General features: G+C 37.5%; 1 protein-coding gene across 2 annotated transcripts in view; it reads left to right on the forward strand.

Moving 5' to 3' along the window:
* STK3 (serine/threonine kinase 3) overlaps positions 1-14,427 on the forward strand; it is a 291,654-nt gene that overhangs the window by 171,434 nt on the left and 105,793 nt on the right. For both annotated transcript variants that reach the window (XM_047783544.1, XM_047783543.1), the window contains one exon: positions 9,871-9,996. In XM_047783544.1, coding sequence (XP_047639500.1) covers positions 9,871-9,996 — 126 coding nt within the window. The remainder of the gene's footprint in view (positions 1-9,870; positions 9,997-14,427) is intronic.

Here is a 14,427-nt window from a genome sequence, read left to right on the forward strand (position 1 = left end):
ATGCTTCTTAAAACCACTGTACTTTTGCTCACCCTGTTTGTCTCACCCCTTATTCCTAGTTTAGACCACCTTCAACAAGCCCCTTTTTACTCATTGTCTCATAGTTTCTAATTCAAATTAGGTACTCCTGGAGTTCCTGTTGTGGCACAGCAGAAATGAATCTGACTAGGAATCATGAGGTTGCAGGTTCGATCCCTGGCCTTGTTCAGTGGGTTAAGGATCTGGCATTGCCATGAGCTGTGGTGTAGATCACAGACACAGCTCGGAGAGTTAAATTAAACTCTCAGAATTTAGTATTATCATCAAGTTTTAATGGGCACTTATCTATAATCTACTTGTATAGGAAGTCATACTGAATTTTTCAGAGTGGTTTATTTTCTGACACAAGGTAGATAATTGTATAAGTTTAAAAGAATCATAGGCTGAAACTGAAAGGATCTTTTGAGATTGTTGACTTGACTCTTAGTAGTTATTAAAGATGAGGATATTGAATCCCCAGGGAGAAGATTCAAGTTCAGCCTAGTGGCACCAGAGTTCCTGATTGGAAAATGCTCCTTATACCTTCTGGTGGGCAGCCTAGAACCTGAAAGTCTGCTCTTGCCTTAGGCAAGAATGTTAGCTTGACTGAGATCTGCCATTATTTGAACTGATCCATGGGCTTGGCTGTGAACTCCTACAGCATGTAATTTATTCTTCATTTTAGCCAGTTCAAGTGAGGAATAGAAACTTTGTCTACCTTGCTGTCCCTTCTATTTATAATATAATTATATTAAATACTTCCTCTCCATACATTAAGGTCCATACCAAACAGTATTATAATGTTTGTTTTAACCTTTAAACAATTTTTAAAATCTCAAGAGAATAAAGGCAATTTATTTTATTTAACCTATTTTTCTTCTTTTGTTCTTTCTCATATTCAAAAGTTCCTTTTTTTATTACTTCTTTTCTGTGAGGAAGATTTCCTTTAGCCATTCATTTGAGGTAGTTCTGTTTAGGTAATACTATTAGTTTTCCTTCATCTGAGAATGTCTTGTCCTCTCTTCATTCCTGAAGGATATAGAATTCTGGCTATAGAATTCTTGGTTGACAGTTCTTTTAACACTTGGAAAATGTCGTGCCACTTCCTTCTGATAGCTGTTGTTTCTTATGAGAAATCTATAGTCATCTAAGTTGTTTTACCCCTTGATCTTTTCAAGATTTTTTCTTTGTTGGGAGTTCCCGTCGTGGTGCAGTGGTTAACGAATCTGATTAGGAACCATGAGGTTGCGGGTTCGATCCCAGCCCTTGCTCAGCTGGTTGAGGATCTGGCGTTGCCATGAGCTGTGGTGTAGGTCGCAGACGCGGCTCGGATCCCGTGTTGCTGTGGCTCTGGCCTAGGCCAGTGGCTCCAGCTCCGATTCAACCCCTAGCCTGGGAACCTCCAAGTGCTGCGGGAGCAGCCCTAGAAAAGGCAAAAGGACAACAACAACAACAACAAAAAGATTTTTTCTTTGTCCTAATTTTTAAAAGTTTAATTATGGTGTGTCTTGGTGTGGATTTCTTTGGATTTAGGTATGTTCAGCTTCTTGAATCTGTGAGTTTGTTTCTCTTGCTAATTTGGGGAAGTTTCCAGCCATTATTTTGTCAAACATTTTTTCAGCCCTATCCATTTTTCTTCCTAGGACTCCACTGACACAAATGTTAGATTTTTTGTCTTAGTCACACAGGTTCCTGAGATTCTATTAATTTTTATTCTCTGTTGTTGGTATTGTATAATTTCTACTCTTTCATGTTCTGATTCACCGAGTCTTCCTTCTGTCCCATTCTGTTCTTTAGCCAGCCCATCCATTAAATTTTGACTATTGTTATTATATATTTCAGTTATTTTCATTTGTTTCTTTTTTATGTATTCAATTCTTTGCTGAGACTTTCTGTTTTTCATTTGTTTATAAAAGTGTAACTGGTCATTGGAGCATTTTTATGATGATTGCTTTATAATCCTTGTTGGGTAATTCTTTTTTTTTCCCCCAGGAACACATTTATTAACCATCGCCATTGTGGTCCACTAATTTTTTTCTTTATAACTATAGTTATAAATCACCATTTTATTTTATTGTTCATTTTTTAAAAATTAAAGTATAGTTGAGTTACAATGTTGTGCCATTTTCTGTTGTACAGCAAAGTGATCCACACACACACACACACACACACACACGTATATATATTCAAATTCCTTTTCTCATATCATCTCCCATCATGGTCTATCCTAAGAGATTGGACACATTTCCCTCTGCTGTACAGGAGGACCTCATTGCTCAATCATTCTAAGTGTAATAGTTTGCATCTACTAACTCCAAACTTTCAGCCCATCCCTGCTCCCTCCCCCTTCCCCGTGGCAACCACTAGTATGTTTGCTATGTCTGTGAGTCTATTTCTGTTTTGTAGATAGGTTCATTTGTGCTCGTGGGATAATTCTGATATCCATGTCATCTTGACGTTGGTGTCAATTGACCGTATTTTCCCATTTAAGTTGAGATTTTTCTGCTTCTTGTTATGATGAGTGATTTTGATTTGAATCTTGGGCATTTTAGGTATTATGAAACTCTGGGTCTTACTTAAATTTTTTATAATAGGAGGAGTCCTCTGACACTGCTTCATTGGAATAAAGGGATGCCATCTCGTTTCTGCCAGGTTACAGTGTCCCCTCCTTGATCGTCTTTGACATGTAGGGTGGAAGGGAGTTCCTTATTACCACTGGACAGAGTTGAGAGCCCAAGTTCCCTCAGTGGCCTCTGCTGGCACTGGAAGGCCTCATGATAGCTGGGTGGTAATGAAAGTTCTGATTCTCCAATAGACCTCCTCTGATCCTACTGTAGCAGTGAAGGAGATGAAGTTTCTTTATTACTGCCTGGTAGCGGTGTAAGTCCAGGCTCTAACATGGCTTCCTCCAGTATTCCCACTGGCGTTTGGGAACACATTTTATACTGCCTGGTGTAGATGAATGTTCTAGCTTAACATTTGGTCTTCTCTGACACCACCTTGTGCAAGGATTGGACAGCCTCTAGAGGGTGATGTCTAGGTCCACTACAGCCTTTGCTATTTGGAGTGTGGCCATTGCTTTCTCTGTGGTGTTTAGGTGAAGTAGAATGGTTGTTGTCTAAGAGAGAAGATGGCACACTGGCTAGCTATCCCTTTCCTGATCTTTTGGCTTAAGTAAGCAGTATTCTATAGGGGCTTTTTTAGTTTGTGTCCATTGGTTTTTGGATTGCTGACTTCTCCAGTAACCAGTCTGGAATAAATGAGATGAAAAGAAGTCCCATGGAACTCACAGCTATGTCTTTTCTCGGGTCTTGTGCTCCTTAGCTGGTCTGCCACCTTCTCTCCACCTTTTAGTCTTCTTATAAAAGAAGACCTTTTAGTCTTCTTTGTTTTATATATGATGTCCAGGGTTTTAGCTGTACATTATTGGGCAGGTAAAGGGATAAGTATGACTACTCAATCTGTCCAGAAGCAGAAGTCTCTAAATTTTCATTTTCTCAGCTTTTTTGAATATATTATTTATTTGAATTCTTTCAGTTCAGAAATTAACAATTCAGAACATGAACAAAATTTAAGAGAAAATATTTCAGGTTTTAAAAGAGTAAGTTTTCAGGCATCCTTACTTTTAAAATGTATGACCAAGAATGTGATAGATTGATTTGGGGTATTCTCTGCCTTGTCATTAAGTTAGGTGGCTTAAGAATTCTTGCCCTCTTTTAGGTTAGATTTTACTTCAGATACATTTAGAAATAGAGAAATAATTGCCTTTTAGAATTTTGGTGCATTTATTGACTTTTTAAAAAATTCTGCATGTAATTACCCTCTTGTCTGACATTAATATTAAATTTTTAGTTTATAGTTTTTTTCTTTTGTTTTCTGGCATTTGATTGAACATATCAGTATTCTGCTATATTACCCTCTAGTTCTTTTATATTTCCATTTTTTTGACTTTTAACTTTATAATCTATCTGGAAATTATTTTGATGTTTCTGAGGTAATGATCTGGTTGGATTCTCCTCACCACCACCTCCCAAAAAACTGCAGGCAATAATTGCTTTTTTTTTCATTGCAATTGTGGTCTTTATAATATGCTAGGTTATTTTGTATGTTATATTCTATTTCTGGGCATTATATTTCTGTTTTGTTGTTCTTTACATTCTTATGCTGGTACCAAATGCTTCTCTAGCTTTTTTAACAAAAAAGTATAACTTCTATTTATTGACTTTTTTTCCATTAGCTCAATTTGATTATTCAGGTCCCTTTAATATTATTTTTTTGTCTGTTTTATTTCTCCATGACTGAAAAAGAGTAGTAATATTTCCTATTCTTATTTATTTAGGTTAACTTCTTATGACTCTATTTTTGTTACATATAATGCTCTACTGATATCAAATTTATAACTGTCATATCTTTACATTATGTCCCTTATTAGTATTATATGACTCTTCATTTACTGTATTTGCTTTCAATTCTCCTTTTTTTGATCATGTTATTCTTGATATCATTTTATGTGTGACTGATATTTCATTGCCTATCTTTGAGTTGTAATCCAAATCCTTTTTAGTATGCCCCTATAGAAATATAATTTGAATTTATTTTACTGAGTATATCTCATAGATAAAGCATGTAATTGAATTTATCTTATGAACTGAATATCTTTTAGTACTTAATTAAAATACTGTTTAATAAATGGAAATTCAGCCCATTTACATTGGCTTATAACATTCAGTCACAGTGTCATGTTTTATTTTGTCATCTTGTTTTCTTTGGTTTTTGTTGTTGTTGTCTTCTTTTTTATGTTACTTTGCATTTTTATTTATTTTTTTTATTTTTATTTTTTATTTATTTATTTTTTATTATTATTTTTTTATTTTCCCACTGTACAGCAAGGGGGTCAGGTTATCCTTACATGTATACATTACAATTACATTTTTCCCCCAGCCTTTCTTCTGTTGCAACATGAGTATCTAGACAAAGTTCTCAATGCTATTCAGCAGGATCTCCTTGTAAATCTCTTCTAAGTTGTGTCTGATAAGCCCAAGCTCCCGATCCCTCCCACTCCCTCCCCCTCCCATCAGGCAGCCACAAGTCTCTTCTCCAAGTCCATGATTTTCTTTTCTGAGGAGATGTTCATTTGTGCTGGATATTAGATTCCAGTTATAAGTGATATCATATGGTATTTGTCTTTGTCTTCCTGGCTCATTTCACTCAGTATGAGGTTCTCTAGCTCCATCCATGTTGCTGCAAATGGCATTATGTCATTCTTTTTTATGGCTGAGTAGTATTCCATTGGTTATATATACCACATCTTCCGAATCCAATCATGTGTTGATGGACATTTGGGTTGTTTCCATGTCCTGGCTATTGTGAATAGTGCTGCAATGAACATGCGGGTGCACGTGTCTCTTTTAAGTAGAGTTTTGTCCGGATAGATGCCCAAGAGTGGGATTGCGGGATTGCGGGGTCATATGGAAGTTCTATGTATAGATTTCTAAGGTATCTCCAAACTGTTCTCCATAGTGGCTGTACCAGTTTACATTCCCATACTTTGCATTTTTAAATTTTACCATCTGCTACTTTTAAAAAGCCTTTAAAATAGTCTTTCAAAATCTGCCATTGTATCTGATAAAACTCTTCTGATTATCACTTATGCTCAAATAATATGGCCTTGTTCTCTAAGCACCCTTTTATCTTTATTAGCCAGTTCCTCTTTGCTGGTCAAAATGATGCCTGTAGCAGTTATGTAGGGAAAACATGAGTGCAAATGAAGTAAGACATACCAAGATTTTGAGATTAGGAACATTAAACTCCATAGACTAATGGTAGCATAACATTGTCTAGTCAGTTCACAATGAACTGCATGGAAATAAGTTTGCAGTGGACTGGATATATACTTTGGCATTTCTTAAATATAAAACTGTAGCTTGGAGGATTGGCTCATAATTTTTCCTGAAAAGGTTAGGTATAATACAATTTGAGATTTTTTGAAAGAGATATGGTTCTCTTGGTTCCCAGTTTTTGCCCTGTTATTAGTCTTCTTTCACTTCTGTTAATATATAGTTACTAAATCCTTGAGTTCTTCCCATCAGATTCAGTATTTCATGATAATCGTGGCAGCTATTTTTTAACTCAGGTTTTTAACAATTTGCTCTTGTACTATTATAGTTTCACCCCATCTTATTTCATTTCTAAAGTCTACTGTAAGATTATGCTATCTCAGGAGTTCCCATTGTGTCTCAGTGGTTAACAATCCAACTAGGAACCATGAGGTTGTGGGTTCAATCCCTGGCGTTGCTCAATGGATTAAGGATCTGGCATTGCCGTGTAGGTCACAGACGTGGCTCGAATCCCACAGTGCTGTTGCTGTGGCGTAGGACAGCAGCTACAGCTCCAATTAGACCCCTAGCCTGGGACCCTCCATATGCCACAAGAGCAGCCTTAGAAAAGGCAAAAAGACAAAACAAGATTATGCTATCACAGACATTCTTTTCCTTATGCTGTTCTCTTGTTTATGTAATTAGAGTGGCTGTCAGGTGAAATTCAGGTATCTCATCCTAAGTATTTATGCTTCTTATCCCACTGTTACCTGTGTCTAAACTCACAGGACACCACTTCTCTGAGCAGTGTTTCTGCTTCAGCTAGACAGATCTTCCTGCAGTGCTCTAACATATCTCCCCTCTTTGTGTGTTTGTTCATATTGTTTGCACTTTTCCTTCTCCCTAAAATGGTCTATTTCTTTTGTGTGAGGCATCTGAGATTACCTCCCCTGTTCTTTTGCTTTTAAATCTCTTAATCCTTTGGGCTTTGCTAAAATCATCATGAGTGTAACTTGTATGTCACATTGTAAATTTTCCTGTGTGTTTGTCTTTTATTCCTTATTCTAGGTAATAAGTTACTTAAGGGCAAAGAACCTATCTTCAATAATTATTAATTTTTGTGACCTTTCCACCAGTGTTTCTCAGAATTTTTCCAAGTAGGACTGGGATTTCTTCCTTCCTCCTCTCCACCATCCCGTAGGGCATTGTCTTTGTCTGCTTCCCAGTGTAGTAGAAAGAGAGGAAATAATGGAAGAGTGCAGGCTCACAGTGTAACACAACACAGGCACTCACATTTCATTGGCGAGAACTTAGTTACATAATCATAACCAGCTGCAGGGAAGGCTGGGAAATGTAGGATCTAGCTGGGCAACCATAAGTCCAGCCACAGTTGTTTTGGTGGATGACTAGGAGTCTCAACTATAGATATATTGATAGGTCTTAATTTATCTGGTGATCAGTCTATAACTGCTATGAAGGAATTTATTGGTTCTTGGGTAGCAATCCTAGAATTTCTGTAATCTGGTAAAATTCTTACTCATGGTTTTCCCAAATGATATGTTCACCATTTTAAAGCCTCTTCCAAATGACTGTAGTTTCTTCTTTAGAACTGAGGTTTTTTTTGTTTGTTTGTTTGTTTGCTTTTTTTTAGGGCTGCATTTGTGGCATATGAAAGTTCCCAGGCTAGGGGTCGAATCAGAGCTGCAGCTGCCCACCTACGCTTCAGCCACAGCAATGCCAGATCTGAGCCGAGTCTGGGACCTACACCACCCGCTCATGGCAACGCCAGATCCTTAACCCACTGAGCGAGGCTAGGGATTGAACTTGCATCCTCATGGATACCATTCAGGTTCATTACCACTGAGCCACAATGGGAACTCCCTAAATTTTTTTTTAATCTTAAGAATATTATTGTGTTGTATTGATCCTTATTAAAATATCTCAGATGGCTTTTACCTGACTCTATCTACTGACATATAATTATGAAAATTACATTTTGATGCCATATTGCTACCTCAAAATAAGGTTGTCTATTCCAAATTATACTTAGCCTTTCCTTCTACTTTCTTATATGCCCCTCTCTCTTAATTAAAAAGTCATCAAACACCTCGGTATTTTCTACTGGTTTTCCTTCTGTTATCAGAACTGTAGCAAACTCAGATATTTTAGCTAAATCAGGATGGAATAAAAAAAGGAGAAAAGGTATCTTATATATAGTATACAAATGAAGCAGTACTGGGAGTTCCCGTCATGGCGCAGTGGTTAACGAATCCAACTAAGAACCATGAGGTCGCAGGTTCGATCCCTGGCCTTGCTCAGTGGGTTAAGGATCCAGCGTCACCATGAGCTGTGGTGTAGGTCACAGGTGCAGCTTGGATCTGGCATTGCTGTGGCTGTGGCTTAGGCCAGCGGCTACAGCTCCGATTCGACTCCTACCCTGGGAACCTCCATATGCTGTGGGAGTGGCCCTAGAAAAGGCAAAAAGACAAAAAAAAAAAAAAGAAAGAAATGAAGCAGTAACTTATTTTATGAAAAGTATTTTTCTTTTATTACTATTTTTTACTTCTCCATTGGAAATGATTACATTATTAAAGGAATAATAAAATAAAAAATATGTAAAAGAAATAACAGAATAGTTGTCCTTTATTTTTTTTTGATCCCTGGTTCTGGCTGTTAGCTTGTTAAGATTAATTAAAATTTGTAACTAATAACCACAATTTTTTTTTTTGTCTTTTTAGGGCCGCACCCACAGCATATGGAGGTTTCCAGGTAGGGGTCAAATTGGAGCTGTAGCCGCTAAACTACGCCACAGCCACAGTAACGCAGGATCTGAGCCATGTCTGCAACCTACATCACAGCTCATGGCAATGCCAGATCCTGAACCCACTGAGTGAGGCAGGGGATCAAACCTCATCCTCATGGATCCTAGTCAGATTTGTTTCCACAAAGCCACGGCGGGAACTCCTAATTTTATTTTTATATGTAATATAATCATCAATCTATTTTTTTAATTAAAAATTTTTTTTACCACCTAATCTGTAGTTCCTTTGGACAGTTATATCTTTAAGGGTAATGTATATTTGTTTGTTTCTTGTGATGAGAACTCTTAGGATTTACTCTCTTAACAGCTTTCATATAAACATACAACAGTGTTAATTATATTTATCATGCTATATATTACATCCCTAGTACTTATTTACTTCCATAAAGTGGAAGTTTGTACCTTTTGACTGCCTTCATCTAGCTCCCGCTTCCCCCAGCTCCCACATCTCATAATCAAAAATCTCATTTCTTTTTCTATGACCTTGTTTGGTTTTGAAATATAATTGACGTATAGCACTATGTTAGTTCCTGTTATGTAACATGGTGATTTGATATTTCTATACATTTCAAAATGATCACCACAATAAGTCCACTTACCATCTATTATCATACAAAGATATTACAAGGGGTAATGTAGTTTTAGTAACAGAATTACACTTTCGTGTGTGTACTTTATGGTTTTTGTAAAAGCAAGTAAACCTAAAAGTAAAATGTTTATTTATAAAACAGCTGAAGTTAGTCTTTGTTCTCAACCTATACATTTTTTTTCTTTTTAGGGCAGCACCCATGTCATATCAAAGTTCCCAGGCTAGGGGTCAAATCCGAGCCATAGCTGCCGGCCTACCCCACAGCCACAGTAAACAGGATCCAAACTGCGTCTGTGACCTACACCACAGCCTGTGGCAATGCTGGATCCCCGACCCACTGAATGAAGCCAGGGATTGAAGCCACATCCTCATGGATACTAGTTGGATTCATTTCCACTGTGCCACAGTGGGAGCTCCTTAACCTATACATTTAAATCTGGATACTAGTTGGATTCATTTCCACTGTGCCACAGTGGGAGCTCCTTAACCTGTACATTTAATTCTGGATAAAAGACCAGTCATTGAAGCCTGTGATCCTAGTTGTTATTTATGTGTTGTTTTAATGTTTTTAAAATATAATTCACAGAAACCATTTGAATTTATACCATTGATTTTTACTTTTCTAGCATCCTTTTATCAAGAATGCAAAACCTGTATCAATTTTAAGAGACCTGATCACAGACGCCATGGAGATCAAAGCTAAAAGACATGAAGAACAGCAGCGAGAACTGGAAGAAGAGGAAGAAAATTCGGTTTGTAATTACCCTAAAATAGTTGACTTTTTTCTTCTGTGTCGTTTCCCTATAATTTTGGGCTTTTTTTCTTTAAATATATCAATAGCAGTTTCTGTTTTATTGTACAGGTGAGGTATATTTATTCATTAAATCTCAAAATATATTTCATTTTCATTGAATTTGGTGAGAGAGAGGCTTTAAGCTTATATTCTAGATATAATTTTTTTTTTTGCTAGTGAATGCCCCATTCATAATTTTAAATAGCATCCTCATGAAGGTGTTTTTTTAATAAATTATATGGGATGATGTAAAGACCTTGGTTCTTGCTCTCAAAGTGTTTTAGTTCCCACTTTGTATTCCTGTGTGATAATAGATGGAGTTAATTTTTTATTTCTCTCTACAAATGATTAACATTTATAAATTATTTTTTTTTAGTTTTTTTTGTAGTTTCAAAAGCACTTTAATCATATTATTTCATTTGATCTTTAAAAAAAAGTAAGGTTAAATATGTATATATTAGAATCCCGTTTTGCAGTTGAGTGAAATTAGATTAAGAGGGTTCAGGAGTTCCCGTCATGGCGCAGTGGTTAACGAATCCGACTAGGAACCATGAGGTTGCGGGTTCGGTCCCTGGCCTTGCTCAGTGGGTTAAGGGGGATTCAGTGTTGCCATGAGCTGTGGTGTAGGTTGCAGACACAGCTCGGATCCCGCGTTGCTGTGGCTCTGACGTAGGCCGGTGGCTACAGCTCCGATTCGACCCCTAGCCTGGGAACCTCCATATGCCGCAGGAGCGGCCCAAGAAATAGCAACAACAACAACAACAAAAGACAAAAAAAAAAAAAAAAAAAAGAGGGTTCACAAAGTCGGTGAGGAACCAAGAATAAAACTTGGTTGTTTACTTTTAAATTACTATGCTCCTTCATTAAGACTTTATGCTCACTTTTCAACCAAATATTTATTAGTACTTCTAAAAATAAACAACATTGGCTTATCTGTTATATAATTTTTGATAAGATTACGTTCTGAAAGAAGTCTAGTCTTTTCCCTTCTGGGGTGGTGCCTATTGGCTTTCCTTTACCTTGTGTAAGTTTCTCGTGAATGTTGGCTTAAACTGCCTTTAATAAGCTGTCATTGGACTGGTGACTGTTTTTACTTTGCTCTTATCTTCTTATACTTAACTATAGGCCGGTTGCCATTTTTGATGGATAGGGAACCATTGATCACCCCAGAACTTAGCAGTTTTTACTAGTTTATACAGCAAGGTCTTTAAAACTAGTTAACTTTGGTTACTTTCTTCCACTTTGATGATCTCTTTCTTCACTATTTCCCTGTTTCACTATTTTCCTATTCTTCACTGAGCTCCAATCACATTGATCTTCTTTTAGTTTTTTTATTTTTTTTAACATGTCAATAATCTTTCCATATGCAGAGCCTTTGCCTTTGCCATTCCCACTGCTTGAAACATTCTTCCTTAGAACTCATTGAATGACTAGACTCTCATCGTTTGGGCCTCATCTTTATTTATTTATTTATTTATTTATTTATTTATTTATTTATTTATTTATTTATTTATGTCTTTTTGCTATTTCTTGGGCCGCTCCCACAGCATATGGAGGTTCCCAGGCTAGGGGTCGAATCGGAGCCATAGCCACCGGCCTATGCCAGAGCCACAGCAACTCGGGATCCGTCCGAGCTGTGTCTGCAACCTACACCACAGCTCACGGCAACGCTGGATGGTTAACCCACTGAGCAAGGGCAGGGACCGAACCCGCCACCTCATGGTTCCTAGTCGGATTCGTTAACCACTGCGCCACGACAGGAACTCCAGGGCCTCATCTTTAAATATCATATGCCCTTAAAACTTAGCAGTTTAAAATAACACACATTTATTATCTCATGTATCTGGAGATCAGTATTTCAGGAGTGGCATAGTTGGATGATTTTGGCACAGAATCTCTCCTAAGGTTATAGTTTAAGTATTGGTCAGAGCTGCAGCCGTCTGAAGGCTTGACAAGGACTGCAGTTCCCAGGCAGCTCACTCATATGGCTTTGGCAGACTACCACAACTCCTTGCCATCTGGGACTCCCATAGGATTATTTGAGAGTCTTCATGGTCTAGCAGCTAACTTCTCTTGGAGTGAGTGATCCAAGAGAGAGAACAAGGAAGACATTTCAATGCCTTTTATACATAGTCTCAGGAGTTGCACACTGTCAATTCTGCCACATTCTATTTATTAAAAGAAGCTATTGGTTATGGAGAATGGTGGAGTAGGAGATCTAAAATTAAGTGGCTCCACAGAAGCAACTATTAAGCTGACAGAAATGGACAAATCAACTTTTTGAAAAGCCTAGAATCTAATTTTAAAAACTTGCAGCTTAATGAAGAAAGGCTGTTAAGTTTTGGTAAGAAAGTGTTGTGGCATTTTTGCTTCACATGCCTGCCATCCCCAATTTTTTAGCTCAGTGGCAGCCATGGGAACAGTGGTGGAGGTTGGCGGCAGGCAGGGAAAAGGAGTAAGAACCTTATTCTCAAAAAATGGTGCTTCTGCATTTTGTACTATGTGGCAGTTCCCTGAGGGACTGGCATGGGGGTTTGCCTTTGTTTTGGTCTCCTTAAACTGGAGTAGCTTCCTGGATGATGTCTATCAAAAACATCTAAATCTTCTAGAGTTCATAAACAAGTTTAGCAAAGTGGTGAGGTACAAGATCAACATACAAAAATCAATTATGTTTTTATGTGCCAGCAATGAACAATGCAAAAAGGAACTTAAGAAAACAATATCATTTACAATAGCATCCAAGAGAATAGAATACTCAAGAATATATTTAGCCATGGAGGTGAAAGAATTATACAATGAAAAATACAACACATTGCTGAAAGAAATTAAAGAATACCTAAATCAATGAAAAGACATCCCATGTTCATGGATTGGAAGACTTAATATTATTTAAATGGCAGTACTTCCCAAAGTGACTCCTGCAATCCACATCAAAACCCCAATGGTCTTTTTTTTTTTTTTCTTGCTCAAAACAGAAAAGCCAGTCTTCATATGGAAGAAGGGGTACCAAGAGCTAAAACAATACTGGAAAAATAACAAAATTGGAGGATTCACTTTCTGTATTATGTTTTTAGAACATAATACAATGCTACAGTAATTAAATCAATGTGGTACTGGCATAAACATTGACATATAGATCAATGGAATAGAATTGAGAGTCCAGAAATAAACCCATACATCTGTGGACAATTAATTTTCAACACAAGTGTGGAAACCATTCAGTGGAAAAAGAGCAGTCCCTTTAATAGATGGTACTGGGATAGCCACATGTAAAAGAGTGAAATTGGATCTTTGCCTTTTGTTGTATACAATAATTTTTTTGGGTGGGGGGCACCTTCAGCATTTGGAAGTTCTCAGGCTAGGGGTCAAATCAGAGCTACAACTGTGGGCCTATACCACAGCCACAGCAATGCCAGGTCTAAGCTGCTTCTGGGACCTACACCACAGCTCACAGCAACACCAGATGCTTAACCTACTGAGCAGGGCCAGGGATTGAACCTGTGTTCTTGTGGATACTAGTCGAATTACTCACCATTGAGCCACAACAGGAACTCCACAATGACCTTGTAATATAAGATCAAATTAGATGAATCAGTGACCAAAATATAAGAGCTAAAAGTTTATTGCTTTTCAGGATGTTACTAATAGTCTCTTGAGTGCTTCCAGCACATTCAGGGTGTGGAGTATTATGTTCAACCTTTTGAAAGAAAGACTGTCAGAATATTGTGGATAGATTTAAAAAGTCAAATCAGGGTTTTATGATTTCTTAGTTTTCAAATAACTAACCAAGCTGGTGTTTCTGAGTGAAACTACTATGTTGTTTTTTGTTGTTTTAATTGAAAATTTTTTTTTTTGTCTTTTTGCTATTTCTTGGGCCACTCCCTTGGCATATGGAGGTTCCCAGGCTAGGGGTCGAATCGGAGCTATAGCCACCGGCCTACGCCAGAGCCACAGCAACGCAGGATCCAAGCTACGTCTGCAACCTACACCACAGCTCACGGCAACGCCAGATCGTTAACCCACTGAGCAAGGGCAGGGACCGAACCCGCAACCTCATGGTTCCTAGTCGGATTCGTTAACCACTGCGCCACGACGGGAACTCCTTAATTGAAATTATAAGAAAAAATTAAGTCTTGGCAGAGTCACACTTTGAGAAGTATTCACATGCCTTGCTTTAGATTATGTTCTCGGGCAGTAGTTTCCATCTTGCTCTGAATATAAACAAATGTACACACACATACCCATACAATTTATAAGAACAGGATATATAGGGTAGATCTGAATTCCTTCTACAGTAGGAGTATATTTTTGCACGACTACTCCTTTTAACCAAATTTTAAAATCAGTAGCCATGTTCTCTCAGAAACTTTTATTTACACTGAAGGCTCAA

The sequence above is a fragment of the Phacochoerus africanus genome, chromosome 6 (genome assembly GCF_016906955.1).
Source record: "Phacochoerus africanus isolate WHEZ1 chromosome 6, ROS_Pafr_v1, whole genome shotgun sequence".
NCBI lineage: Eukaryota > Metazoa > Chordata > Mammalia > Artiodactyla > Suidae > Phacochoerus > Phacochoerus africanus.